This window comes from Mastigoproctus giganteus, chromosome 11, assembly GCF_048544385.1.
Source record: "Mastigoproctus giganteus isolate SK-2022 chromosome 11, ASM4854438v1, whole genome shotgun sequence".
NCBI classification, from domain to species: Eukaryota; Metazoa; Arthropoda; class Arachnida; order Uropygi; family Thelyphonidae; genus Mastigoproctus; species Mastigoproctus giganteus.
In genome coordinates this window covers 163,298,959-163,325,467 of record NC_143585.1, presented here as the reverse complement: position 1 = coordinate 163,325,467, position 26,509 = coordinate 163,298,959, and the positions used below count along the sequence as shown (strand labels likewise).

Here is a 26,509-nt window from a genome sequence, read left to right as displayed (position 1 = left end):
GGAGTGGCCAAACAGGATGAGTAGGCAGGCTTTTAATTTTAGCTGAGTAATTCATCACCAACATCTTTCGGCACCTCCGTAGCCAGGTGGGCAGCAGCAGCATTGAATAACACACGCTTCTTGATTAGACCGGGGTTCAAGCCCGTGACCACCAAATACGGAGGATGCAGAAAGGTCAGGGAATGGCCACCGCATATCTCCGGAGCAATATGGCCTTAGTTGCTAATGCTCCTAAAAACCAAATAACAACCATCAACATCTTTCTTCTGATGCTAAGTGGAGGTTCATGAACCTCAACATAAAGACTTTGAACTGGTGATGTTCTGTATACACCTAGGGCTATCCTAAGAGAGGAATCACCCTCTGGATGGGTGCAAGACAGGCTAAGGTACTTTTTCCCTAGCTGAGTCATAAACAGGTGCTTCATAGTATAGCCGAGATCTAATTAGGGACTTATATAAGTGGAGCAGGGTATAATGATCTTCACCCCAAGATGTACTGGAGATGACCCGGAGTATATTCATTTTCTTTGCACAAGTGATTCTTAGATATTTTATGTGTTCCTGGAAGTTTAATTTCTTATCAAAAATTAGCCCTAGGAGATGAATACTGTTCACGATTGGTAGAGGGTGATTGGGCAAGTGCAACTCAGGTTCAGGATGCATTTGTGCTTTATGCAGTAATGCATGACTGTAGATTTGTGGCTTGACAGTCTGTATCCATTTTGTGCCATCCATGATTCAATGTTGTTTATGGATATTTGTAGTTGCCTCTCGATATAGTTCATATTCTGGGAATGGCAATATATGGTAAGGTCATCCGCATAGAGATATGAGTCAACGGTGTTTGGAATGCGGTTTGTGATATTGTTTATTCGTAGTGTGAACAGAGTGGTACTAAGAACAGAGCCCTGTGGTACTCCTTCTTGTATATATGTTTGAGAATAAAACCTGCCAGCCAGTACTTAACTTGGAAAGATAAGTCAAAGGAAGCTTTGAATAAAATATGGTAAATGCTCTCTCACATGAATACAATGGAGATTTCTTAGGATGCCGTATCACCATGTGGTATCAAAGGCCTTCTCTATATCAAGGCATATCATGAGATGTTGATTTCTGATGAATGCGTTCCTTATGATTGATTCAGCTTTTGTCATGAGGTCTAGGGAAGATCTATTCTTCCGAAAACCAAACTGATTGTTACTGATTATGTTTTGGGAATCAAGATACCAGGTGAGACAATGGTGAACCATTTTTTCCAAAGTATTACTCAAGTAGCTGGTTAGTGAGAGTGGTCTATAATTGTGTGGAATTGAATGACCTTTTCCAGGTTTTGGAATAGCTATTATTTAAGAATGTTGCCAGGAAGTGGGGAATATATGTTCTGAGAATATCTGATTGTAAAGTTTAAGCAATGAAGATAGTGATTTCTGATTGAGATGTTTAAGCATTATATAGTAAATTCCATCAGGGGCAGGCACTGTTTTTTTGAGGTATATATAGATTCTTTCAGTTCAGATATTGTTAGTTAATGGTTGGTTATAGGGTAAATGGCATGTAGCATTGAAGTGGCATGTAACTGATACACTCTCACACTCTCTCTCTCTCTCTCTCTTCTCAGGGTAACTCAGAAATTTTTTTTTTTTGGCTGGTGCAGCATAAGCCTCAGGCTTCTTTGCACAATATGGCTAATAATAATAATAATAATAAATAATCCAGAAAGTTTGTTTATTTGGAGCATTAGCAACAAAGGCCATATTGCTCCGGATATGCGGTGGTCATTCCCTGACCTTTCCACATCCTCCGTATTTGGTGGTGACGGGCTTGAACCCCGGTCTAATCAAGAAGCGTGTGCTACGCACTGCTGCTCCTTCCCACCTGGCTACGGAGGCACCTCCCAGAAAGTCACAATCCTGAACACCTGTAGAATAGTCAGAGATTTCCTTGACCAACAGTAACACCAGACATTTCAACCCACCCTGTGTACTTGTTAGCAGTACCTGTCACGGAGTGGAATCCCCTAATCAGGGAGAAATAATATAAGAGCAATAATAATAATAACTGTGTGGTACTACACTCAGCGTGGTAGAGAATGAAAAAGAGAATGAATGTAATTGTACAGTCAGATAAGTTTTCTGAGCAGTGCAGACAGGTGTCAGAACAGGTCATGGAGTATTGTCAATGATATACAGAAACTTTGCTAGCAGGGATAAGGAGGTGATTATCCCTTTTTATAAGGTGATAGTCAAGCCACACCTTGAGTACTGCATACATGTCTGGAGGCCTCACTTTAGTAAGGTTGTAGAGCTGCTGGTACGAGTACAGAGAAAGGCACAAGTTCTGCAAATTGCAGCATCTGGAGACTAGGCACCTGCCAGGTGATCTTATTGAGATGTTTAAGGTTTTGAATGGTTTGAGCAAGCTCAATGCTGATGGGATTCTTCCTCTTGCTCAGATTACACACTTGAGGAGTCATAAATTCAAACTGAAAAAAGACAGTTGCAGAATAGATGTGTGGAAATTTGCCTTTAACCAGCGAATGGTTCATTGCTGGAACAAAGTTCCATCTGTTGTTGTGGAAGTTGTTAACTTAAATAGATTCAAGGAAGAACTGGACAAACTTTTGGAGTGAATGGGAAGTGTTTTTTTTTTGACTGATGCTTTCTTGTTGTACCATGTGCCTCTACTAATGCTAATATATATATATATATATATATATATATAAAAAAAAAAAAAAAGTGTGATTATTACAAGACAGTATAACTGGTCATACAAAACAATGGCAACCATACCTTTTCAAGACTTTCTTGAATAAATTTATTATCCTCTTTCATTTCTTCAACTACATTGGTTTCATAATCTAGACTCAGTGATTTCATTTTGTTTATTTGCCTATAAAAAAAGTTAAGAAATGAAATAAAAATGGAACATGCTATTGAACTCATTTAAAATTCAAGTACATGGTACTTACAAGCATGCATGAAAGCCCACACAAATGGAACGTTGCCAGCTAACGTCAAAATAAATTGTGAAGAACATTACAGCAAGGTACAACCAGGCTGTTTGGATTAGGATCATAAATCAGGCTACAATGAAAATGCATTACAGTAGTCCCTCATTATAATACAGTATGCTTTACGCTGATTTGCTGCAACGCTGTTCTTATGTTATATAACCCGCATCTCACTGTTGCAACTCAGTATAAGCTGTTTTACTGGCATGCAGACTGAATTTCTGAAACAAATTCTTTTACAGATTGAATTTTTGGCATCTTTTATCGGATGTAGTCGAAAGCATGAGAAAGAATAGAAAAAAGCATTAAAACGTTTCCCACACTCAGTGAAATTCTCTCCCAGGCTAATTTAATGGCAGTACAGTGACTTGTTACATAGTTTTGAGATCAACATTTTAAAAAATGATCAAGTTAAGGAATATCACTCATTACAGTGTTACACATCGTCCGTAACGGATGATTTACTCGGACATTGTATCGTAATTAATGCAACACAGTTACATTATTGAAGAGCTAACAATAGTGGATAAGAATGAAAAAACAACATCTGGGCTTGGTACAAAGACTATAAAGTTAAGAAAAAGACTGAGTTTCAAAATTAAATTAGACATTTTGAAGCAAATCGATTCTGTTCAGCGACAAGTGGATGTGTGCACAATAATTTAGGACTGGCAGGTTCAGCTGTAAGAACAATTATAAAAAATAAAGAATTAATTCTAGTAGCAGAAAAGACAGCTATTCCATTATTGATTAGGAAATATCCTATGGCACAGACTGCAACTCACAAATACATATGTTACCTTATGGGAATACAGTGCTGATTTACTTGATAATTCTTTCTGGAAAATCTTATGTTTTTCCGGAAAGAATTATCAGCATTAAGGGGGGTCATCTGTAATTCCTAGTCAGGCTTGTCTATTGACAGGAAGATAAAAATGTTATATACCATCAGGAAGCTACTTATGCACTGTTTCCAGGAAAGTACACTTGATATGTGATTCACTTGGCAATGAATCACATATTAAGACCAAAATATGATTAATCTGCAACTCAAATGTTTTTTAATAATTGTTCCACTTTGTCTTTTACTTAAAATATTTATGGCTACATCTTGCAGGTGCAAATTTGGTATATCTAATTATGTAAAAAAAAATAGCTATATATGTAACCCAGCTAGTCAAGAAAGTCACTGAAACACTTTAATCATCGATAAACGGTTAATGAAAGAATGTTATTTTTGAGGGATCACCACTGGGTTAATTAATATCTGCCTGCCCTCTTTCGAATGGAGTCTAGAAGCTTGAGAGAGGCACCACATTTGAGATTTGTACAGAGTAAGTAGTTGTCTAGAAGAAAATTAACTCAGGGAACAAAAAAAGTGAAAAAAATACTGTTGTTTGTAAGAAGAGGAAGAAATATTTGTAATGTACTTCTGCCAAGAGTGATTAGAAGTTAGGGTAATTCCCAGTAGAGATATGTAATCTTGTATAGAAATCTCAGTGTCATTAAAGATAAGCAAAGGAGCAATAGACTTCTTTTTTTTTGTTATGTTCAAAGCAGTCTTTTATGTTCAAAAGTTTTAAAAGGATTAGGGCTAATTAAGTTTTCTTTGTACAACTGAGGAATTACATAGAGATCAGCATTTAAGGACTTGGTGGATGGCATTTGAGAATCTGAAGCTGTTTGACAGAACAAGGTTTAGCAAATTACTCCCATGTCTTTTTCATTCTCCACTACCCTGAGTGTGGTACTGCACAGTAGGTATATTATTCGGGAGCTACTGCAACCCATATGCAGTAATTTTGCAATGGTCAATGTTAAACTTCAGTTGCTACCTCTCAGCCTAACTTTTCTAGATCCTGTTGCAGTAGCATACTGTCATTAACAACCATGTCAACCTTCGTATAGTTTGCTAACTTGGACATATCTGATATACCTTCATCAATATCCTTGAAAAATATAGAACACAACAACAGTCTCAACAATGAACCCCGGAGGACTCCACTAATAACATTAGTCGATAAGGACCATTGTCCATTGATTACCACTCTGTCTTCTCCCACTCAACCATCCCTTTATCCATAGCAGCAACTTGCCCTTGATGATATACTGCTCTATTTTGTACAGCAGTCTTATATGTTCAAAAGTATCAAAAGGTATCCTGAAATCCAACTATGATATCAAAATTATTTTTTGAATCCAGTTCCTTTGTGACCACGTCGTAGTATCCAATCAAATTGATCAGTCAAGATTTCACTTAACCCACAGTGTGTCTAAACTATAACTGCAGACTTGTCTGCAGTTATAGTTTAGACACATTGCTTCTTTAACCAGTGACTCCATCATTTTCCCAGGAACAGAAGTTCAACTAACAGGTCTGCAATTACTTATTGCCCTTTGATCCCCTTGTGAATTGGGGATACATTTGCACATCATGGGGACATGCCTTGAATCCAAGGATGCTCTTATAATTATGGCTAAGAGCTTGCTTACTTCCTTTGCAGCCTTCAATAATATAACAGGAGAGATCCTATCCACCCCTGGTGCCTTTCTTATGTCAAACTTCAACAATTTCTACTCCACTTTCCCTCTCAGTTATTATAAAATCAGTTAGCGCCCTGTTAAGAGTTTGATAAACTTCTGGCATCCACTTTCCTACACAATTTCTCATGTGTAAATGTAGATGCAAAATACTCATTCAGTTTGTTTTTCAGCTACTGGGCAGGATCATCAATATTCGAACCACTGATATCAAGTGGACCATTCCGATTCATCCCCTTCCTTCTAGAGTTTACATAAGTAAAGAAGTCTTTGCTGTTTTTGTTTGCGTCCTTTACCAAAGATTTATGATAAGCTTCGTTCGCTTGGCTAACTTTCTTTGTGACTTGATTACAGACTATCATATATCTACTATAGACATCTGTGTTGACTGATACTTTATATGCATTCCATGCACAATGGATGCAAAGAACAACAGCAAAGACTTCTTTACTTATGTAAACTCCAGAAGGAAGGAGATGAATTGCATTTATCCACTTGATATTGATGGGTTGACTGTTTATGATCCTGCTCAGGTAGCTGACAAATTGAATGAGTATTTTACATATGAGAAATTCTGTAGGGAAGTGGAGGCCAAAAGTTTATTAAACTCTTAACAGGGAGCTAACTGATTTTGTAATAACTGAGAGGAAAGTGGTTGAGAAATTGTTGAAATTAAACATGAGAAAGGCACCTGGGGTGGAAAGTATCTATCCAGTTATATTAAAGGAGGTAGCAAAAGTAGTGAGTCAACCCTTTGCCATAATTATGAGAGCATCCTTGGACTCAGGCGAAGTCCCCACGAGCTGAAGATGTGCATATATATCCCCAATCCAAAAAGGGAGATGAAAGGGTGACACGAGTTATTACAGAACTGTTAGTTTAACTTCTTTTCTGGGGAAAATAATGGATCACTGGTTAAAGAAACAATGCAGGATCAATTAGACAAGACTGCAGTTACAATTCCGACAAGGTATGGATTTGTTAAGGGGAAGTCTTGTCTGACCAATTTGATTGAATACTATGAGTTGTAACAAAGGAACTGGATGTAAAAAATAATTTTGATATAATTTATTTAGATTTTAGGAAAGCTTTTGATACTGTTGCACATAGAGGACTACTGTACAAACTGGAGTAGTATGACATTAAGGGCATGTTGCTTCTATGAATAAAGTTATGGTTTAGGGTGTCATATCAATGGACACTACTCTTTTTGGATTAACGTTAGTGGAGACCCCAGGGTTTGGTGTAGGACTATTGTTGTTTTCTATATTTATCACTGATAATGATGAAGGTATATCAGGCTTAATGTCCAAGTTTTCAGATGATTCCTAGGTTGGCATGGTTGTTAAAGGCAGTAATGACAGTACACTACTGCAACAGGATCTAGAAAAGTTGGGCAGATGGGTTGAGAGGTGGCAACTGAAGTTTAACATTGATAAATGCAAAGTACTGCGTACAAGTAGCAGTAACTCCAGAGTTACATACCGTGTGCTACTACACTCAGTGTAGGGGAGAATGAAAAAGACCTGGGAGTAAATGTGCAGTCAGATATGAAGTTTTTTGAGTAGTGCAGTCAGGCTGCCAGAGAAGCTCATGGGGTCTTGTCAGTGATATACAAAAATATTGCTAGCAAGGATAAGGAGGTGATAATCTCTTTGTATAAAGCAATGATCAGGCCACACCACAGTAGTGCATACAGATCTAGAGGACTCATTTAAAGAAGGATGTATAGCTGCTGAATGAGTACAGAGAAGGGCAACAAGATTGGTGAAGGGAACAAAGGGGTGCTCATACCAAGAAAGACTTAACTTCTGCAAATTGCATCATTCGGAGACTAGGCAGCTGCGTGGTGACCTGATTAAGATGTATAAGGCGTTGAATGGTCTGAGCAAGCTTCGCTCATATTACACTTGAGGTGCATAAATTCAAATTGAGGAAAGTCAGTTGCAGTCTGGAAATTGGCCTTTAGTCAGTGAAATATTTGTTTGAACAAAATTCCATCTGTCATTGTGAAAGCTGTTAGCTTCAATAGATTCAAGGAAGAACTGGACAATGTTTTGGAGGGAATGGATAGGTAAAATGGGGATTTTTTTTTTTTTTTTTTTTTTGGCAGATGCTATATAAGCTTACTTTCTTGCATCATATGCCACTACTAATGATAATCCCTCACCAATCTAGTTACCTTGTTTGAACCTTTTGTGGCCTCCACACCTGTATACAATATTCTAAATGCAATCTCACTACCACCTTGTACAGAGAGGGACAATGACATCCTTTTCTCTTTTAGTGAAGGTATCATTTATTCTAAATAAGATATGCAATGATCTCACCATTTAGAATAAGCAGCTTACGGATTTCTGTTCTCCAAGCACAAAACCTTATAATTAGAAGCATTAAACTGCAACTTTTATTTTTCAGACCATTTGCACAATCGATCTTAAGTCATTCAGAAGTAAAATGACTTGGATGTGATTCAACACCTTTCCTTAAAATCACTAGAAAACTCTGGAAACTTGCAGCTCACTCCCTTATGAATGTCAAAATTTAACCGACTTCTTGGACTAGTGATGTAATAAGCAAACAAGAAATGCAGCTACACAGCTGTCTAATTTTGTCTTTCAAAAAGTGTGAGATAATGCAATTGTAAGCAGGCAAAACACAGGCAGTTTTTGTTATGTATATGCCCTATAAATTAAATTTTACTGTCAAATAATGTATTTTATTATATTAAAATGCAGCCACAGAACTGTTAACTAGTACAGTATATTTTCAAATATTAATTTACCTAGGATTATGTTATCTGTCGATGCCTGTTTGGATTGTGTTAGAAATCAATTCTATGGATACTTTCAAAGTTCCACCAGAAAGAGAAGTTCTAATTTCAGGGTTTCTTTCTTTTTTTTCCCATCTGGTTAAATTGTTACCAGATGGGATTTACTGGTTAAATTCTTACTTGTTAACAGGAGAGATTGCTTCTACAGGGATGGGATACACTTAAATAGAAAGGGTGCAAGAATATTTGCTGATGCTATCGAGGCAGTGTTAGGTGGGTCGGAAAACTGCTAGCTTGGGGGGAGACAAAGACCAATAGATTGACAGTAGCCACTGGCAGAGGTGAAAGAGATTCTTGCACTGCTTCTATTAGAATGAGCAGAAGCCTGAAAAACAAGATGCATGATATTTCAGAGACTGCTGGGAGCCATTGCGGTACAAGTAAACACATGGGTTGTGTTAGGGTAGCTAAGAATAGAAACAGGTGCAGGTATACTTGCATGTACACCAATGCTAGGAGTTTAGTAAATAAATTTGATGAATTTGAGGTATTGCTCAAAACATCGAAGGCAGATATTGTTGGGATATCAGAGACGTGGTGTCACACAGATATAAGGGATGCAGAACTGGAATTTGGGGAGTACAACGTCTACAGAAAGGATAGACAGGATAGGAAGGGAGGAGGGGTTATGCTATTAGTTAAGAAACACATAAAAACCAAGGAAGTGAAGCCAGTCGACATCGCTGGACAGTGCAGTGTGGAGTCAGTTTGGTGTGACATAAACATTGGGAGATCAAAATTGAGAGTAGGAGTGTGCTATAGGCCTAATGACTCTGATGAGTATAATAAGGAACTGTACAGGGAAATAGAGTGGGCCAGTAAACCAGAGTGTCTTATAATGGGAGATTTTAATTTCCCAGATATTGACTGGAATTTGGGGGCTGGTTACTCACACACTAGCAGGACTTTTGTGGATTTATTGGATGATTGTTTTCTACATCAGCATGTTCGGGAGGCAACTAGAGGGAGTAATACTCTTGATTTGATTATCAGCAGTGATTCTTCATGCATTAAGAATCTGCAGATAAATGAACCACTAGGTGGCAGTGATCACAGTGTGCTGAAGTGGGATTTACTCAAAGAGGTAACTACCATTAGGGGTAAAGGGAAGGGTTATTGCTTCCGTAAAGGCGACTACGATGGACTGAGACAGTATTTAAATTCTATACAGTGGGACCAACTGATGATGTTACCAACAGCAAATTCAAAATGGGAAGCATTTAAAGAACTTATCTTGGAAGCTACTAGGCTTTACATACCAACTAAGAAATATTGTTCAAGGTTTAGGCCAAAATAGATGTCAGATGAACTAATGAGGCATATGGCAGAGAAGAAAAATGCATGGGATACATACAAATTAACACATGACACAGAAGCCTATGATAGATACAAGTTGATATGCAACCAAGTTACAAAGGAGGTTAGGCAGGCGAAGGCTGATTACGAGAAATCCTTGGCAAGAGATGCAAAGAAAAACAGCAAAGAGTTCTTTACTTATGTAAACTCTAGAAGGAAGGGGATGAATCAGATTGGTCCACTTGATATTGATGGATCAAGTGTTGATGATCCTGCTCAGGTAGCTAACAAACTAAATGAATATTTTGCATCGACATTCACACATGAGGAGTTATTCAGCGAGGGGAATGCCAGAGGTGTATTCAACTCTAGCAGTAAGCTACAGAATCTTGAAATAACTGGGAGTAAAGTGGAGGAGAAACTGTTGAAGATAAACACAAGAAAGGCACCCGGGGTGGATGGGATCTATCCAGTTATATTAAAGGAGGCAGCAAAGGAAGTAAGCAAACCCTTAGCCATAATTATGAGAGCTTCCTTGGACTCAGGGGAGGTACCCATAGACTGGAAATGTGCAAATGTGACCCCAATTCACAAAGGAGGATCAAAGGCTGACACAAGTAATTATAGACCTGTGAGCTTAACTTCTGTTCCAGGAAAATTAATGGAGGCACTGGTTAAAGAAGCACTGCAGGATCATTTAGACAAGACTTCAGTTATAGCTCAGACACAGCATGGTTTTGTTAAGGGGAAGTCTTGCCTGACCAACTTGATTGGATACTATGATGCAGTCACAAAAGAACTGGATGCAGGGAATAACTTTGATATTATATACTTGGATCTTAGAAAGGCTTTTGATACTGTTGCACATGGAAGACTGCTACACAAATTGGAGCAGTGTGACATTGGAGGCAAATTGCTGCTATGGATAAAGGGGTGGTTGAGGGGGAGAAGACAGAGAGTGGTAATCAATGGACACTGCTCTTTGTGGACTGATGTTATTAGTGGAGTCCCTCAGGGCTCAGTGTTGGGTCCATTATTGTTTTCTGTATTTATAAATGATATTGATGATGGTATATCGGGCTTAATGTCCAAGTTTGCAGATGATACAAAGGTTGGCAGGGTTGTCAAGGACACTACTGACACTATGCTGCTGCAACAGGATCTGGAAAGGTTGAGCAGATGGGCCAAGAGGTGGCAAATGAAGTTTAACATTGACAAATGTAAAGTACTACATATGGGAAACAGCAACCCCAGAGCAACGTATCAACTCTGTGGTACTACACTGACAGTGGTAGAGAATGAAAGGGACTTGGGGGTGGTTGTGCAGGCAGATATGAAGTTCTCTGAGCAGTGCAGACGGGCTGCAAGAGTAGCTCATGGAGTATTGTCAATGATATACAGGAATTTTTCCAGCAGGGATAAGGAGGTGATTATTCCATTGTATAAGGCGATGGTCAGGCCACACCTAGAGTACTGTATACAGGTCTGGAGGCCTCATTTCAAGAAGGATGTAGAGCTGCTGGAACGAGTACAGAGAAGGGCAACAAGATTAGTGAATGGAACAAAGGGGTGCTCTTACGAAGAAAGGCTTAAGTTTTGCAAATTACAGTGTCTGGAGACTAGGCACCAGCGAGGTGATCTGATAGAGGTGTATAAAGCCTTGAATGGTTTAAGCATGCTCAATGCTGATGGGATTCTTCCTCTAGCTCAGAAAAATCACCTGAGAGGGCATAAATTCAAATTGAGGAAAGACAGATGTAGGATAGACGTGCGGAAATTTGCCTTTAGCCAGCGGGTGGTTGGTAGGTGGAACAGACTTCCATCCCTTGTGGTGGAGGTTGATAGCCTAAATAAGTTTAAGGCTCAGCTGGACAGGTATTTTGAACGAACAGAGGGGTGAAGTGGAAGTGGGTTTTTTTTTTTTTTTTTTTTTTTGGCTGATGCTGCATAAGCTTGCTTTCTTGCATCAAATGCCTCTACTAATGCTAATGCTAAATATTCTCTTACGCACAACATTACTATAAGGAATTATCAAAATGCGAATAATGACTTGGGATAATTTATTATATTTCATGCTACCTTGGGCTCTTTCAGTTTGGTAAAGGGTTTTACAAGTTTTGCAGCTCCGGCGAATGGAAAGATTTTTAGCTATATTTAGCCACTTTATTGACTAATTGGGCAAAGGTAAAGAAAGCCTGTACAAGAAGCATGCAAAAGTTCAAAGAAATTTACTGGTAAAAGTACTTTGCCGTAATGGCATTTGTACTGTTGCTTGCTCGGTAAACAGACGATGGGTGTTATCGGTCTGGAGTAGAAGTTGAATCCCATGGGAGCTTGAAACCCTCCTGAATGTGTGTGTGTGTGGGGGAGTAACCTGACCTTTTTTCTTTAGAATCACTAATTGAATTAACTAACTGAATCATGAACAGCATCATATTGGAAGTTCTGGCGTCGTAAAAAATGTTCGTAACACAGTTTTACCAGTAAACTTTTGACATTTGCCGTGCTTCTCCTGTGGGCTTCCTTTTCCTTTTTTTTTTTTTTTTTTTCTTAATAAACAATTTATCCACTAGTCCACCAGTGATTCTAAAGAAAACAGGTCAGGTTATCTCCTCCACTTCGGGAGGGGGGGGGGGAACCTGAGGGCGTAACTCCCATGGGATTCAATTTCTACTCCTGACTGATAACACCCACTGTATGTTTACTGAGTGAGCAACAATACAAATGCCGTTACGGCAAAGTACTTTTACCGGTAAATTTCATTGAACTTTTGCATGCAGGCTTTCTTTACCTTCGTCACTAATTGTTATATTAAATTATTTTCTGTAAGTAGCTTATAGACCTAGTCAAGATCCTTGGTTTACTTTGAATTGAGACAGCGAGATTATTACTGTTTTATACACTCAAGGAAATTTAGTTTTTGGTCAAAAATTAATACTAAGAAATGTATACAGATTTCAACATATATTGTTTGTCCATGTAATATTAATTCTGGTTCAGGATGAGGTCTATTTTGCCTAAAGAAATGAATACATGTTACGTTTTGTGCAGAATCTCAAGTCACTGATTTGTGCCCATGCAGCTCCCCCCCTCTCAGATTTTGGTAGTGACAGGAAATGCTCATCAACAGATCAATAAAAAGCAGTGTCCACTGTGTTTGGAAGCTGCTCTGCTGGTGCATTTTTTGCAACTGTGAACAGGGTGGGGCTAAGTAATGATCCCTGCGGGACTACCCCTTTCAGCAAAAATACTTCGGCCATTGCAGTTTTAATGGGTACTTAAAATGTGCATCACTGCAGGAAGTTTTGTAAAATAGGTAGTTGTCCATACAATTCATGGTAATAAAATTCATAAAGGATCTTGTACTTATGAAGTACAAGATCCTTTGTGAAGGCTTTAATAATAAGGAAACAAACTGTGACTTGGTATTCCGATGAAGCATTTCTGATGTAATCTTCTAACTTTACCACTATGTTAATATGAAATCTAAAATATAGTAAGGTGTTGGTAATTGTGTTGCACAGCTGTTCAGATCATACTGTACATTTATAATTTGGCAGTATATACAAAGGACAAAACATGATGCACATACCTACAGCAATATGAATAGCTACAGCCTCTATGGGTATTGAATGGCATATGTTTGGTAGTTATGTGTGGAATGATGAGAACTGCATACAAGCTGTACTTTGCTGGATACTGCCTTTTATAGAGATAGCATATTTGTGCACCCTTGGAGTGTCAGACAGTTTTAAATATGTCATCTCTAGACACAGACCTAACAGTACATATTGAGATATGAGATCACAAAGATCATTGATGTTGACATGGAAATCATAGCAATTTCCCTGAATGAGTGTATTTGTTTACTTCTTGTTATGCCTTTGGGTTGTTGCTGAAGTCTTGTGTTTGTCTTACTTTATTTTGTCTTTTTTTTTCTCCAGGAACACTGGTTTCCCAATATTATCCATGTTCTCTTCAACAAATATGTCAAGCACTGTATCACACGATAGAGTTCCCCTGTCTATACTCACTTTGTTTCAGCGTTCAGGTGACTGATATTTTAAGTATCCTTACTCACTTAGTGGAGTGTGCAAGGTTTTTCAAGTAATACTGAGACTGGCATGTTCACATTTTGATCTTGTGTTGACATAGAGGCGAGTAATTTTCTTGCATGATTTGAAAGAAGATTCACTTAAGAAGTTTTGCTGTCTGTTTGTATTTCAACTGACTAGTAACTGCTGGTGACAGCATAAGACAGCTTATTTCACTGAGTTGGTAAGGTGCACTGTTTTGCTTGGTAGTATGTGATGCCTTGTTCTACCCAATATTTTTGGATTTCTTTTTCATTTTTCCAGCAATCAGGAAAAGTGCAAAAGAAAAGATAGATTACATCTCATTGATCTCTGAGGATCTGCTGTAGAGTAAAGTAAGTTGATTAGAGGAACAGAGATGGGAAGAGAAAGCTATTTGTCATTCTCTTAAATATAATGGGCATTCGATGATAAGGTGTTTTACTGTGAGTTGAGCTTGACAGTTGCTGCACAATGGAGGTTCATCCTGTGTGAATAAATAAGTATGAGTTAGATGAGTATGTACAATCCACAAGTACAACTTTTTCCTTCCTGTTTCCTCTTAGGCTCAATAGCCACTGCTTGTGATCATTCTTAATCTGGAACAATTTATTGCTTTTGCTCTCCTGCAAAATGGTTAGCCGTTTCTCCCTACTAGAACAACGTATGATGTGTTTGTAATCGGTGTAAGGTATCTGGATGTCTGATGTTATGAGACTGGCATTCTTCACAGAAAAATCTGCTTGTTTGTTTCCTGTGATTCTAGCATGTCCAGGAATCCAAAAGAAGATTACTTTTTTGCCTGTTTGTAAGAATCTGCACTAACTTTATTCAAATTTGTTGTAGAAAGGAAGTTTACACTGAAGAGTAGAAAAGCGATTAAGGAATCAGTATAGATAATGGTTTGAGGGTATTAAGACTGTTTTACAATCTCTAAAGCCATCAGGATAACATACAGTTCTGCACTCCAAAGAGAGCTGCTGAGATAGTGTAATGTTTGACAGAACTACAGCTGCAACAACTTTACTGTCTGTCTTGCAACCGTTGGTGAAATTAGAGAACTGAAAAGAGTGAGCTCACCTAATAATAATATTTGGAAATGGGTATCAATGTGTGCCAAGGGTATCTCTGATGGTTCAGCTCTCAACCAATGGCTGTTACAGCTGAGTTTTCCAAAATAGATTTAGCCCCCCCACCCCTTGTGGCTGTTTCTATGATTACTACTTGGTTTCTTGTCTTCCTTATACTCTTTATTCATACTGATTGAAATTATTTTTGAGCTTTAAAGTGACGGTGGTCTTCACTGCCTCACTAGACTTGAGAGTAGCTTCTTTGCTGGGTCTTATCACAAGATTCTGGATGCTCATCACTGCCTTTTTTGCTTGTGATTTTGATGGTGTTGGCACATCTGCTGGCAGGTTCTCGGCACCTTAGATATTCAGACCATCGAGCCTCACACCATTGACTCTGTGGTAAACTACATCATTCAGCAAATAATGGCAGCTACAGAATCCACCTACCCAAATTGTCTATGAAACCCTGCTCCCACACAAAAATATGGTGGAACAAAGCCTGTAGTAGTAGTAGTAGTGGCATGTGATGCAAGAATTGCTTTCTTGAGCTTATGCAGCATCAGCCAAAAAAAAAAAAAAAAAAAAAAGCACCATTCCCTCCAAATGCCTGTCCAGTTCCTCCTTAAATTTATTCAACCTATCAACTTCCACAATGACAGATGAAAGTTCCAGCAATTAACCACCCGCTGGCTAAAGGCAAATTTCCGCACATCTATTCTACATCTGTCTTTTCTTAATTTGAATTTATGTCCCCTTAGGTTCGTAATCTGAACAAGTGGAAGGATCCCATCAGAATTCAGTGTGCTCAACCCATTCAAGGCCTTATACACCTCAATCAGATCATTGTGCAGGTGCCTAGTCTCCAGCCACTGCAATTTTCAGAACTTAAGCCTCTCTTGGTAAGAGGATCCCTTCATTCCCCTCACCAATCTTGTTGAGGGGAATGAAGGGATCCTCTTACCAAGAGAGGCTTACCTGTAGCGATACCAAAAAAGAGAAGAATAAATAATGGAATTTATTTTGCAAACATTCAACCACTGCTAATACGATACAATTTAAGAAAGCAAGAGCTAAAGTTGCATATACAACGAATGAATAAAAAAGAAGCATAGACCCAATATGCCTCCACTATAACAAGAATCACAGACACCACAACAGTTTGGACTAAAGTCAGAAGAATTAATTGGAAATACCCTCTAATAACCACTCCAATATTAAATCTATAATGGAAAGAAATCCCTAATCCTCTTGAAATTACCAATTCATTAGGTGAAACGCTTGAAACACTCTCAGCTGTAACTGCATATGACCCAACCTTTCAGTCAGTCACAAAGTATAAGCAGAAAAACAATCTGAATTTTAATACTACATGGCAGCTTCCAAATAATGTACCCTCACCATGACTGAGTTATGCAGTGCACTTGCACAATCAAAGAAGAGTGCTGCTGGTCCTGATGGAATATATTATGCCACGATACATCGTTTGAGTGAAGATTCCCATTCTCTTCTTCTTCTTCTTCAAGAGGAGTGTTTCCATTTACAATGGGTTTCCTCAGCCTACAAGTTATTTCTTGTTAGGAATTTTTTCCTGCCATAAAGTGCGGTTCAAGGTGTCTTGGTCGGTTAAGCCTCGGGCTGTCATGCACTCCCATACTCCATCCATCCATGTCTTCTTCTTCTCCTAGGAGGTATCCATTCCAGGATAGCCTTTGGATATCTGTTTTCTTTCATCCATTTTACATGTTTATACCATGTTAGACGCTTTTCTTTGATGGTGTCAATAATAGTCTTTTTCACTTCCATTTTGTCCCTTATGTCTTCATTCCATTTTCTGTCTCTTCTAGAAATTCCTGCTGAGCATCTCCAAAAATCCATTTCTGTGGAGAGCAATTTGTTTTTCGCTCGCCTATTCAATGTCCAGGTTTCCACTCCATACAATAGAAGACTTTGTACAATCATTTGAAATATAAGTTTTTGTTTTATTTAGGATATTTTTGCTCCACAGAACAGAGTTTAACATGCCAATAGCCTTTCTGCCGTCTGTAATTCTCTTATTGATCTCTGCTTGGGATGATCCATCACTTTGTAAGATTGATCCCAAATATTTGAATTAAGATTCCCATTCTGCTCTTCTAAAACTGTATAATAGAATCTTTGATGAGGATTACTACCCTACTGGCTGGTGTCATTGTAGTGTATTAGAATTCCCAAAATCAGGAAAGAAAGGGCCATTCTGATCCAACAAATTACAGACTTAATTTCTTTAACTAGCTGTTTAGGAAAAACATCATAAAAAAATAATTAATGCCAGGATGAGTTCCTAGAGACCAAAAATATTCTAAGTCAAAATCAATATGGCTTTCGAAGAACTAGATCAACACTCAGTCTCATGGTCAAAGAAGGAAACATTTGAAATGCATTCCTCAGGAATAAACACTTAGTGATGATATATACATCTTGACATCGGAAAAACTTCTGACACAATCTGATATGGAATTCTTCACGAGCTCTATGAATCCAGTCTTCGAGGTCATCTATCAAAATTTATCCAGAACATTTTGAGCAATAGATCCTTTCAGGTATGTTTTCACTCTGCTCTCTCCGAAACATTTGTGCAAGGAGTCCCCCCAGGATTCTCTGCTTAGTGCCACCCTCTTCTCCATTAGGATCAATTCAATTACCAAATGTATTCCTCAATAATAGAAACACACCAGTACTCTGACAATCTTGCAATCTCATGCCACTCAAAACATGCATCTAATTAAAAGGTAGCTTCAAGGCACTATTAACAAGCTTGTTCATTGGAAAAAAATAACGTTATCGACTTTCAAAGCTAAAAACAACAGCAATTCATTTTTGCTGGAAATGGAATTTACATCCTGATCCAGACTTACAACTATACTCTCCTCCAATTACTTTTCAACACAGTATTAGATTTCTTGGACTAATTCTAGATGAAAAAAAAAATTAAGCTGATTTGGGGCATAATAAACATATTCATACAACCTGTCTAAGGAAGCTTAAACTACTTAGAGTAATTTCTGCTATGTCATTGGGTACAGATCGGTACATGCTGCTACACCTATACTGTCATTAATTAGATCCAGACCTATAGGTCTCCTGTATATGCCTCAGCCAGAGAAAGTGTATTAAAATGGCTTGACCCTGAACAGCAACAATTCTCCCCAACTTGCACTAGGAGCTTCTTGTATGTCACCAATTCCGTCTCTATATGGAAGCACACAAACTACCACTACTCTTTTGTATGCATGCTCTTCTATTAAACTATGCAGCCAAAATCAGAAGTTAAAAATTATCCCAAAGTGGGATAATTTTTATCAAAATAAACCTTTGTAGAATAAACCATGTGGCATTAGGTTACAAAGCTTAAACACATACTGGGGACTAAATATGAATAACATAATTCCAGATGTTGGCACAGCCAAAGAGGAAGGGCCCGTTACCATAGGACTACTTCGGGAACTTTACTTTCGGAACTTCCAAGACCACATGGAGAGAGAACAACAGCACAAAGTTGCCTCCAAATATTTTACAAATATCAAATCAAACTCCACCACTTGTAATTGGATAACAGAGCTTTCCCCAAATGTCTGGACTATCTTGAAGACTCACGATTGCATTTACCTGGGGTGGAGTAGTCACTGCTTTTGGGAGCACTTCCCTATCCTAAAATGTTTCAGATGTTTTTAAGGTTTGGACACACCACCCATACTTGTACCCAAAGACACCTACCTGCGGGCACTATGCCTAGAAAGGGCATGGTACAGGGAGTGCCCAAATCGAGACCAAGGTGGAGTGCTTCTACTCCATTAGAGATTCTACCTGTCCTGCATATCTAAAGGCAAAGAGATTCAACCAACTGAAAACTGACTATTGCCACATACACATTTAGTTGTAGGAATCTGATCTCTCAAATGATCAGATTCCTACAACTAAATGTGCAGAGGTCTAGAGTTTTCACTGATCTGATTAAGATAATTGCTGAGGAGCACAACATCGATGTCCTGTTAATTCAAGAACCACATATCTACATGTTCAATGTCATCACTAGGAACCAAAAAATTACAGTTACAAAAGTCAACTCCCTACGTAATCCAACTGGTGTCTGTGCCCATATATCCACGGCTCTTGACTCACTTCACCCAATTTCTCTATACACTTGTCCACATGAGGACATCACCAATACTATTCAATACCTGCAATTGAATAGTATTGGTGATGTCCTCTTTTGCTTCTCAATTCAGTCAAGCTTGTTATCAGTATGGATACAAACTGCTACTCCTTATTGGTATAGCACTACACCGGACTGCACAGGCTCCAATCCCAGCCAACTACCAGAGGATTTTCTTTTTACTTCGCGGTTTGATGTTCTCAACCAACCAGGACACCTTCCCATTTTCTCAAATACAATATGGGAAAGCATCATAGATGTTACCCTTGCTGCCAAATCCATCTCCTGCCTTTTTACCTACTGGCATGCATGCATGCATGCATTAGGCCTGGACCACCTCGGACCACATATCTTGTTTGCCTTGACCAGTCTGCAGACTCGGGCCCCATTTCTCATCCATGCACAGCCAGATACAAAACCAAATCTGCAAAGTGGGACCTATTCTCGGATTATTACAACCTTCCAGCTGATAACCCACAACTTCTTTTGCACCTCTCTTGCCTCTAAACTTCAGGTTCATCTGACCAAGGTTATCTAGCAAGCCTCAAATGTTGCTCTAAAGAAGAGGATATCTATTGTTACATTGTAGTCTCTAGACCTGGAAAATCTTCTCAAGTCAGTTCATACAGCTCGGAAAAACTACCAATTTGCCATATCCTCTCTCCATTGCACAGAAATTAATGCTCTGAGAGAGACATACCATCAGCTGAGGAACAGCTACACTAAACTCATCAGAGCCAGAAAGCAAGAATCCTGGTGCTTCCTAGTCACTAAAATTGGTAATGCTGAGTTGTTGTTGTTATTTCGTTTTTAGGAGCATTAGCAACTAAGGCCATATTGCTCTGGGGATATGTGGTGGTCATTCCCTTACCTTACTACATCCTCCGTATTTGGTGGTCACGGGCTCGAATGCTGGTCCAATCAAGAAGTGTGTGCTATGCACTGCTGCTCCTGCCCACGGAGGCGCCGGTAATGCTGAGACCTGGGGGCTTATCTATCTAATTATGCCCAAGCTCCCAAGAGGTGAGGTCCTTAACTCAATGATTACTTTCCCAGAGGATCATGACTACAATGTGGGAGCAATTGATAGAGAACACTCTCTTCCCTGTAGATGTCCCTGCTACCACTGCCTCCCAGTTTGAAACTTGTCAAACAACAACAATTATAACAACCTAGCACTGAGGAGCCCTTTACCATGGATGAGCTCAACACTGATCTCAATAAAATGCAAAACAATAAATGCCCTGTCCCAGACTTCAAGGAGACTAAAGTTCTCAAGAAGTTAGAATCATTCTGGCTGAATAAGTTCTCTCACTCCTCAACAAGTACCCTGCTGAGGGCATGTTCCCTGACCCATGGAAGACAGCAAACATCAGGCTCCTACTTAAAAGCCCTGACATCTGCCTGCTTTGTATCATCCCATTGTTCTTCTCCTAGTGTTCAGTAAATCTCTGGAACGCCTCCTTGTCTACAGGCTTACCAACCACTACACCAAAAATCAGCCGGACTCACTGCTACACTATGGCTTCAAGTCTGGCCACAGCACCACTGATATCATCAACCATCAAGCAGTCACATAAACAGAAGGAAAATACGCTTTAGCTATAATCATTGACTTTTGTGGGGTATTTGACTGCCTCTGGTCAGTGCTGTAGTTGTAAAATTAGCAGAAGGTATACTCTGTGAAAGTTATGTATGCAGAATAGATGTGCAGTGCATAGCACACACTTCTAATCAAGAAGTGTGTGCTATGCACTGCCGCTCCTGCCCACCTGGCTACGGAGGCACCAGGCAAATTGCAAGTGCATAAGAACTTGTGGGGGGGGGCACATCTTTTCTGAGAAAAATAATGAATATTAAATTTTACAAATTCATAGGTATGCATGTGATCACACTAAGCAATATTAATTAAAATGTTATAATACATTAATTAACCAAACAGTTATAACACTTTAAATACCAAAACACCAAAGACACCGCAATTATAATGTTTTAATTTTAATGAAAAATCTTACCTTGCACCTTAATGGAAAGTTGGCCCAGCTTTGTTTTGGAAAGCTCAGAGATGTTTAGATGGCACTGATAATAATGCAACAATTTTTAGTTGGTTTGCAAGATTATCATCTGTAATTCTATCGTGAAAGTGGTTCTTGTCTAAATTTAATGTTGAGAAAAACTGTTCACATTGGTAAGTGGTAGAGAACAGTGATGCAATTTTAGATGCACGATTCCTCAAAAGTGGATATTTTTCAGTATCTACATAGGATTTATAAAATTTCAAAATAGATATACTATTAAATTTGGATTTCAAAGTATTATTCGACTGTAAATGAATTAACTCTAGTTGCACGGAATCAGGAGTTTCATCTGGCATCACATCAAAAGGAGTTTCGCACATTCCTAGTTTGAGTTCATGATTTTGTAAATCTTGAAACCTGTTTTGAAATTGATTTAAAAGATTGGAACACACTGCAGCATAATCCACTATTGATTCTGGTTTCATTCTTTCAGTCTTGGAAAATGTACAATGCAGTGTCTATTCAGCTGAGTTACAAACAATTGCAGCATTGATTCAAAGCTCTTGATATTGACAAGAAAGGTAATAAGCTGATTTGGCCCTTTTAATATTAAATTTAGATCACTTAAGTGGCCAGTGAGAGTGACCAAAAATGCCAAATCACATAACTACTTTTGGTCTTTTAATTCCATAACGGGGGAGCCTTAAATATCCATGAGGAGTTTTACTTCATCTTTCAGCTCACAGAAGCGCTTGAGTATGTGCCCTTTGCTTAGCCAGAAAACCTCACAATGGTACAATAAATCACCATATTCCACTTCAAGGTCCTTTAACAGTGCTTTAAATTCTCTGTTGTTCAATCCCTTATTTTTTATGAAGTTAATACATTCTGTTACCACTTTCATCACATTAGTCATTCTTAGAGCATGTGCAGATAAACTTTGTTCGTGAATAAGACAGTGACACACTATTAAAACATTAGATTCCAGTTGACGGCTCTCCAATTCTTTCTTAATTAAAGCAACAAGTCCCTTTTGAGATCCTACCATATATGATGCACTGTCCATAACCACACCGCTCAGTTTTTCATAGGGTAAATCAAAATCACTTAATGCTGATTTGACTTCAGAAAAGAGATCTACATGTGTGATAGTCCCGTGCATTGATTTTAAAGCAACACAAATTCTGATGCTGCTTATTTCATGGATATTGTTAACCATGTCTTTTATACGGTCAGAAACTGTCCTCTGTAATAAACTAATATTCTCAAATAATCTGACCTTTTCTCGAATTAAAATTAAAATGCAACAGCAATATACACTCTTTAACAAACTCGCTTTCGATTTGTGGTTTCAGTTTCTTTGCAATTAGCTCACACACTTCCATTACGGATGTATTTTCATGAATAGTGTCTTTTGAAAATAGTTTGCATAAAGATTCTTTTAAAAATGTTAGCATGTCTAAAACGCAGAATCTTTCAGTTTTTCACATTCCTTATAATTGGTCAAATAGTGGCATTATTGTACTTTTTATAAACTGCAATCAGTTGTTTACATTTACATTTACTTCCATGAAAAAATAATTATTTGTCCATTTTTCATCAAACAAACAACTTTTGCCTGCAGCTCTTCTTTTATTATTACTAGTCATTGCAGAAAGGGGTTACTTTTATTCACTTTACAATATTGACTTAAATAGAACTAAGTAAATGAACCATAAACGCTGCCAGCATTCAAAATTATTGCACTTAATTTTCAATGATGTGTAATGATGCGACCGACAACGAACCAAGACAAAACTTAAATCAACACTGACTATCCAGCACAAATAAAAAGACCTAATAAGACAGAGCCAATACGTGAAAGCGTGGTTTTGGGATAGAAAAATGCTAACTGGCTGTAATAATGGTGTGACTATTATGTCATCAATTCGTACATATTCAGACTCATCATTAATGTCACAAGACAAGCATTACAGCTAACAGAAATCAGTTTAAAGTGTGCTTAAAATAACTTATATTAAATGACTGTTTTTGCCCTTAAGGCTTATGCCGTTTTTTCATATGGCATTTTAGAGGACTTTGTCAGTGGGCAGTTTCAAATTTAACGGGGGAAAATTTTTGCATGTGGGTGAGAGGTTCCCCACCCCTGCTCTTAAGTATGTGACACAGGTAAAGTACCTTGGGTAATTCCTGGGGAAGAGGCCGTCTTTTATGGCACACTCGAGATATCTGAAAGATATGATCAAAGCTGTGTATATATATACAAACAGCATGGGGCATTAAGGGAAACCCCTGAATCTGTTATATGACAGTGTTTTTGTTCCTATTATCACCTATGCCTCCAGAACTTGGGATGCAGGAGCTGTTAAGGTTGTTGTTATGAGGCACCCTATTAATGCCCTGTGGTTTGCTCTCCTGGAATTAACTCATGTGTGTCAGATCCAATTCAATGCATTTTTTCTGGCAAGCCCGCCTGCTAAACTGTTGGTTGTCTGGCCTGGTCTTATGTACTTTCCTGGATAAGGAATTTCCATGGAAATTTTAGGCATTCTGGATGATCCCTTGAATTTTCCAGCTTGGAGGAGGCACATCGACGATGAGTTTGTTTCTAAGTGGCAGACACACTGGAATGACTCTGGGAAAGCTAGAGAAACTTGTGCCATTTTGCCAATTGTCTTGACTATGGACCATAAGCAGAGGCCCTGGCTCCAATTTGGACTTGAAACCCTGCTTCCTTTTAACTGGACATGGGCTAAGGTCAGCTTGGTTTGGTTGAGTCTGGACTGTAAAAGTGTAGTGATCCTGAGACCACTCTACTTTATGCACCACTTACAGTCGCACCTATGGATTGAGACTGATTCTCTATGAGGATAATTTATTTTTCTTGTTTGATTCTCAGAGGTCTTTCAGAGCATTTAACAACTTTGTTAAGGCACATTTTTGTAAGAGAGCCACAGGACACTCATTTGAGGAGACTAAAATCTCCTCAAATGAGTGTCCTCCTTTGAATCCATGGATTTGATGCCTTTGAGAACTTTGGAATCATGAAAAGTGATCAATTGGTATCAAATTTTGATTAATTGATAAGATTGGATGATCTGAATATATAGTTGCATAGGAGTAAATCTGTATGATACTGTAACTATTTTTCATGGTTGCCAAAGGTTGGCTGGAACACCCTTTGGCATTTAATAAGTAAAAAAAAATAATTAAATAAAAAAATAAATAGTGTCCTTTTTAGAATTAAACGGTGATTGATAATTTTAAAGAACAGTGGAACAAATATCTCTTAACCTACCACTGCAAACTGGTTAACAATGCTCACAGAAAATCACAGGTATCACTAAGGGGATCCGGAAAATTGATCGCCAGCAATTTACCGCCGCGTCAGTTTATAGCATAAACAATTTACCACCAGCAATTTACTGCCGCATCAGTTTATCGCGTTTTACCGTCTAGAAGCAATGAGATGTGTTTGGTCAAATCATAAAAAGTTATTTTTTATTTAAGTTTCTGTCTTAAGCTATGATTAGCATATTTTTGGAATTTATGAATGGTGAGGGACTAGTACAGAAATAAAAAAAAAAAAAACACTTGTATGGAAATATGTAATTTAATAGGTAGATTATGTATTTTAATAGTTACATGTATCACAAAAATAGTCAAAAAATCCATTATTTGAACAATATAACAATTGGTTAATTTTAAACTAAACTAATTATAACATTAGGTATGTCATAGTACATTGCAAAAATTCAAAATGAATGTTTATGGAATCTTCAGAATCAGTCACGTTAGGATAATTAATTACTAAGAAACTGTAATATTTACAACACAGTATGTAAATTATTAATAAGAAATATTTTATGCGCTATACCTCTTAGATAATCAACAATATCACCCCGTTCATCATATGCACTAACAAGCCTTTAAATTCATTCATCACAATCGCGATACTTCTTTTTTTTTGTTGCCCGTATCACTTCCACTTAAGTATTGTTCAATGTGCATTTCGTTAATACTTTGTTCTTTTTTAATGCCATCGATAAATTTCCAAATGTTGGGTGATAAGAAGCGACTTGTTCCTCGAATCCTCTATGCCACCCTTCAACAGAATTATTCGTTCTTGGTAATCCTTCTAGAACAAGCTGGCGTACGTTCCACATTTCATGGGAATACTTTGGTGGTCGACGAAGATGTCGTCCGGTTGGGCGTCCAATCCATGTATCCTCAAAATAATCAACAACTTCTTGCGATTCTGGAGGAAAAACACCATTTTCACACAATTGTTCAAAAACGACCGTCACAATTGGAGTGGGCACAAATGCAATTGCTGCCAAAATTCGCATATTTAAAGCAAAATTAGCATCAGTTTCATAACGTTGTTTCAATCCATTATTCTGAATGGAACGAAAAATACATTGCGAAAAGTGGAAAAAACAACCCTGTTGTGAAGCGTCAGGAAAAACTCTTCTGCAAGCATTCATCATCGCCGTCTCAAAATCTATAGTTATTGATTGCGGGGACATAGCCGGTTCCAATACTTTCAGCTGCTGTAGTAGAGATACATATGTTTCCTCAGACTTGTTAGGCAATAATACATAAACTAATGGAAGCGATATTTTGTCCTTGAATCCATGTATTGTATACAGCTGATAAAAAAAGTAAGGGAACAGTTTTGAAAGTCCCATCGACATACCAGTGTTCACTACGCGCTAACAACTGCAAATTTCTTTTCGTACTGAAAATTAACATACGATTGTCCTCGGGTCCAGAATCAAATTGTAGAAACAATTCTCCATTGCATGATGTTTTATATTCTTCTGTAAAAACTGTCTCTACGATGCGTTGGAAGAACTGGGCCATCAAAATTGTGATTTCTTATATTTTGGATCGTTCGTTTCATTGTATCTACACTTGGAAGCTTAGGGGCTGCTGCTTGGCTACAGATTCTCAAAACATTTGAAATAATACTATGAGGCATATTATTTGTTGTTTCTGCATAAGTTCAAATGGTATCAAGAAGTTGTGCTGCCTCAACTCCTGCTGCGTCTCCACAATGATTGTGCTATCTACCATAGTAACTCGAGCGGCACATTTGATTTTTCTGTAATTTTGACACTTCCAATGAATTTTTGTTTCAATTTGCCTGTCTTTATAAAACACATGTCCACTAAAGCACAATTTCGGTTTTGCTTTTTCTGATTTCAAAAATTCCACCGACATGATGCGTTCACAAACTCAAAAGGATGAAAAATAAACTCAAAATAAGAAAATGTTGCGATTGTAAGAGATTATAAACATATAAGTACCTCGCTAATCAGCACGCCCTACCCCCACTCCCCTAAAACATGCTACTTAAGTTAAAGGGATTAAGTAGGTACCTACCTAATTCCAATTTTGGAAAATAACAGGCAATTAAATTAAAGCACCTGCAATGGTATATATTTCTAGGAACTGTATACCTAGCA

General features: G+C 38.1%; 1 protein-coding gene across 3 annotated transcripts in view; it reads right to left on the bottom strand.

Moving 5' to 3' along the window:
- The window catches only part of LOC150078548 (uncharacterized), a 732,675-nt gene that overhangs the window by 424,920 nt on the left and 281,246 nt on the right, over positions 1-26,509 (bottom strand). For all 3 annotated transcript variants that reach the window (XM_090384778.1, XM_090384777.1, XM_090384779.1), the window contains exon 11: positions 2,792-2,891. In XM_090384778.1, coding sequence (XP_090240904.1) covers positions 2,792-2,891 — 100 coding nt within the window. The remainder of the gene's footprint in view (positions 1-2,791; positions 2,892-26,509) is intronic.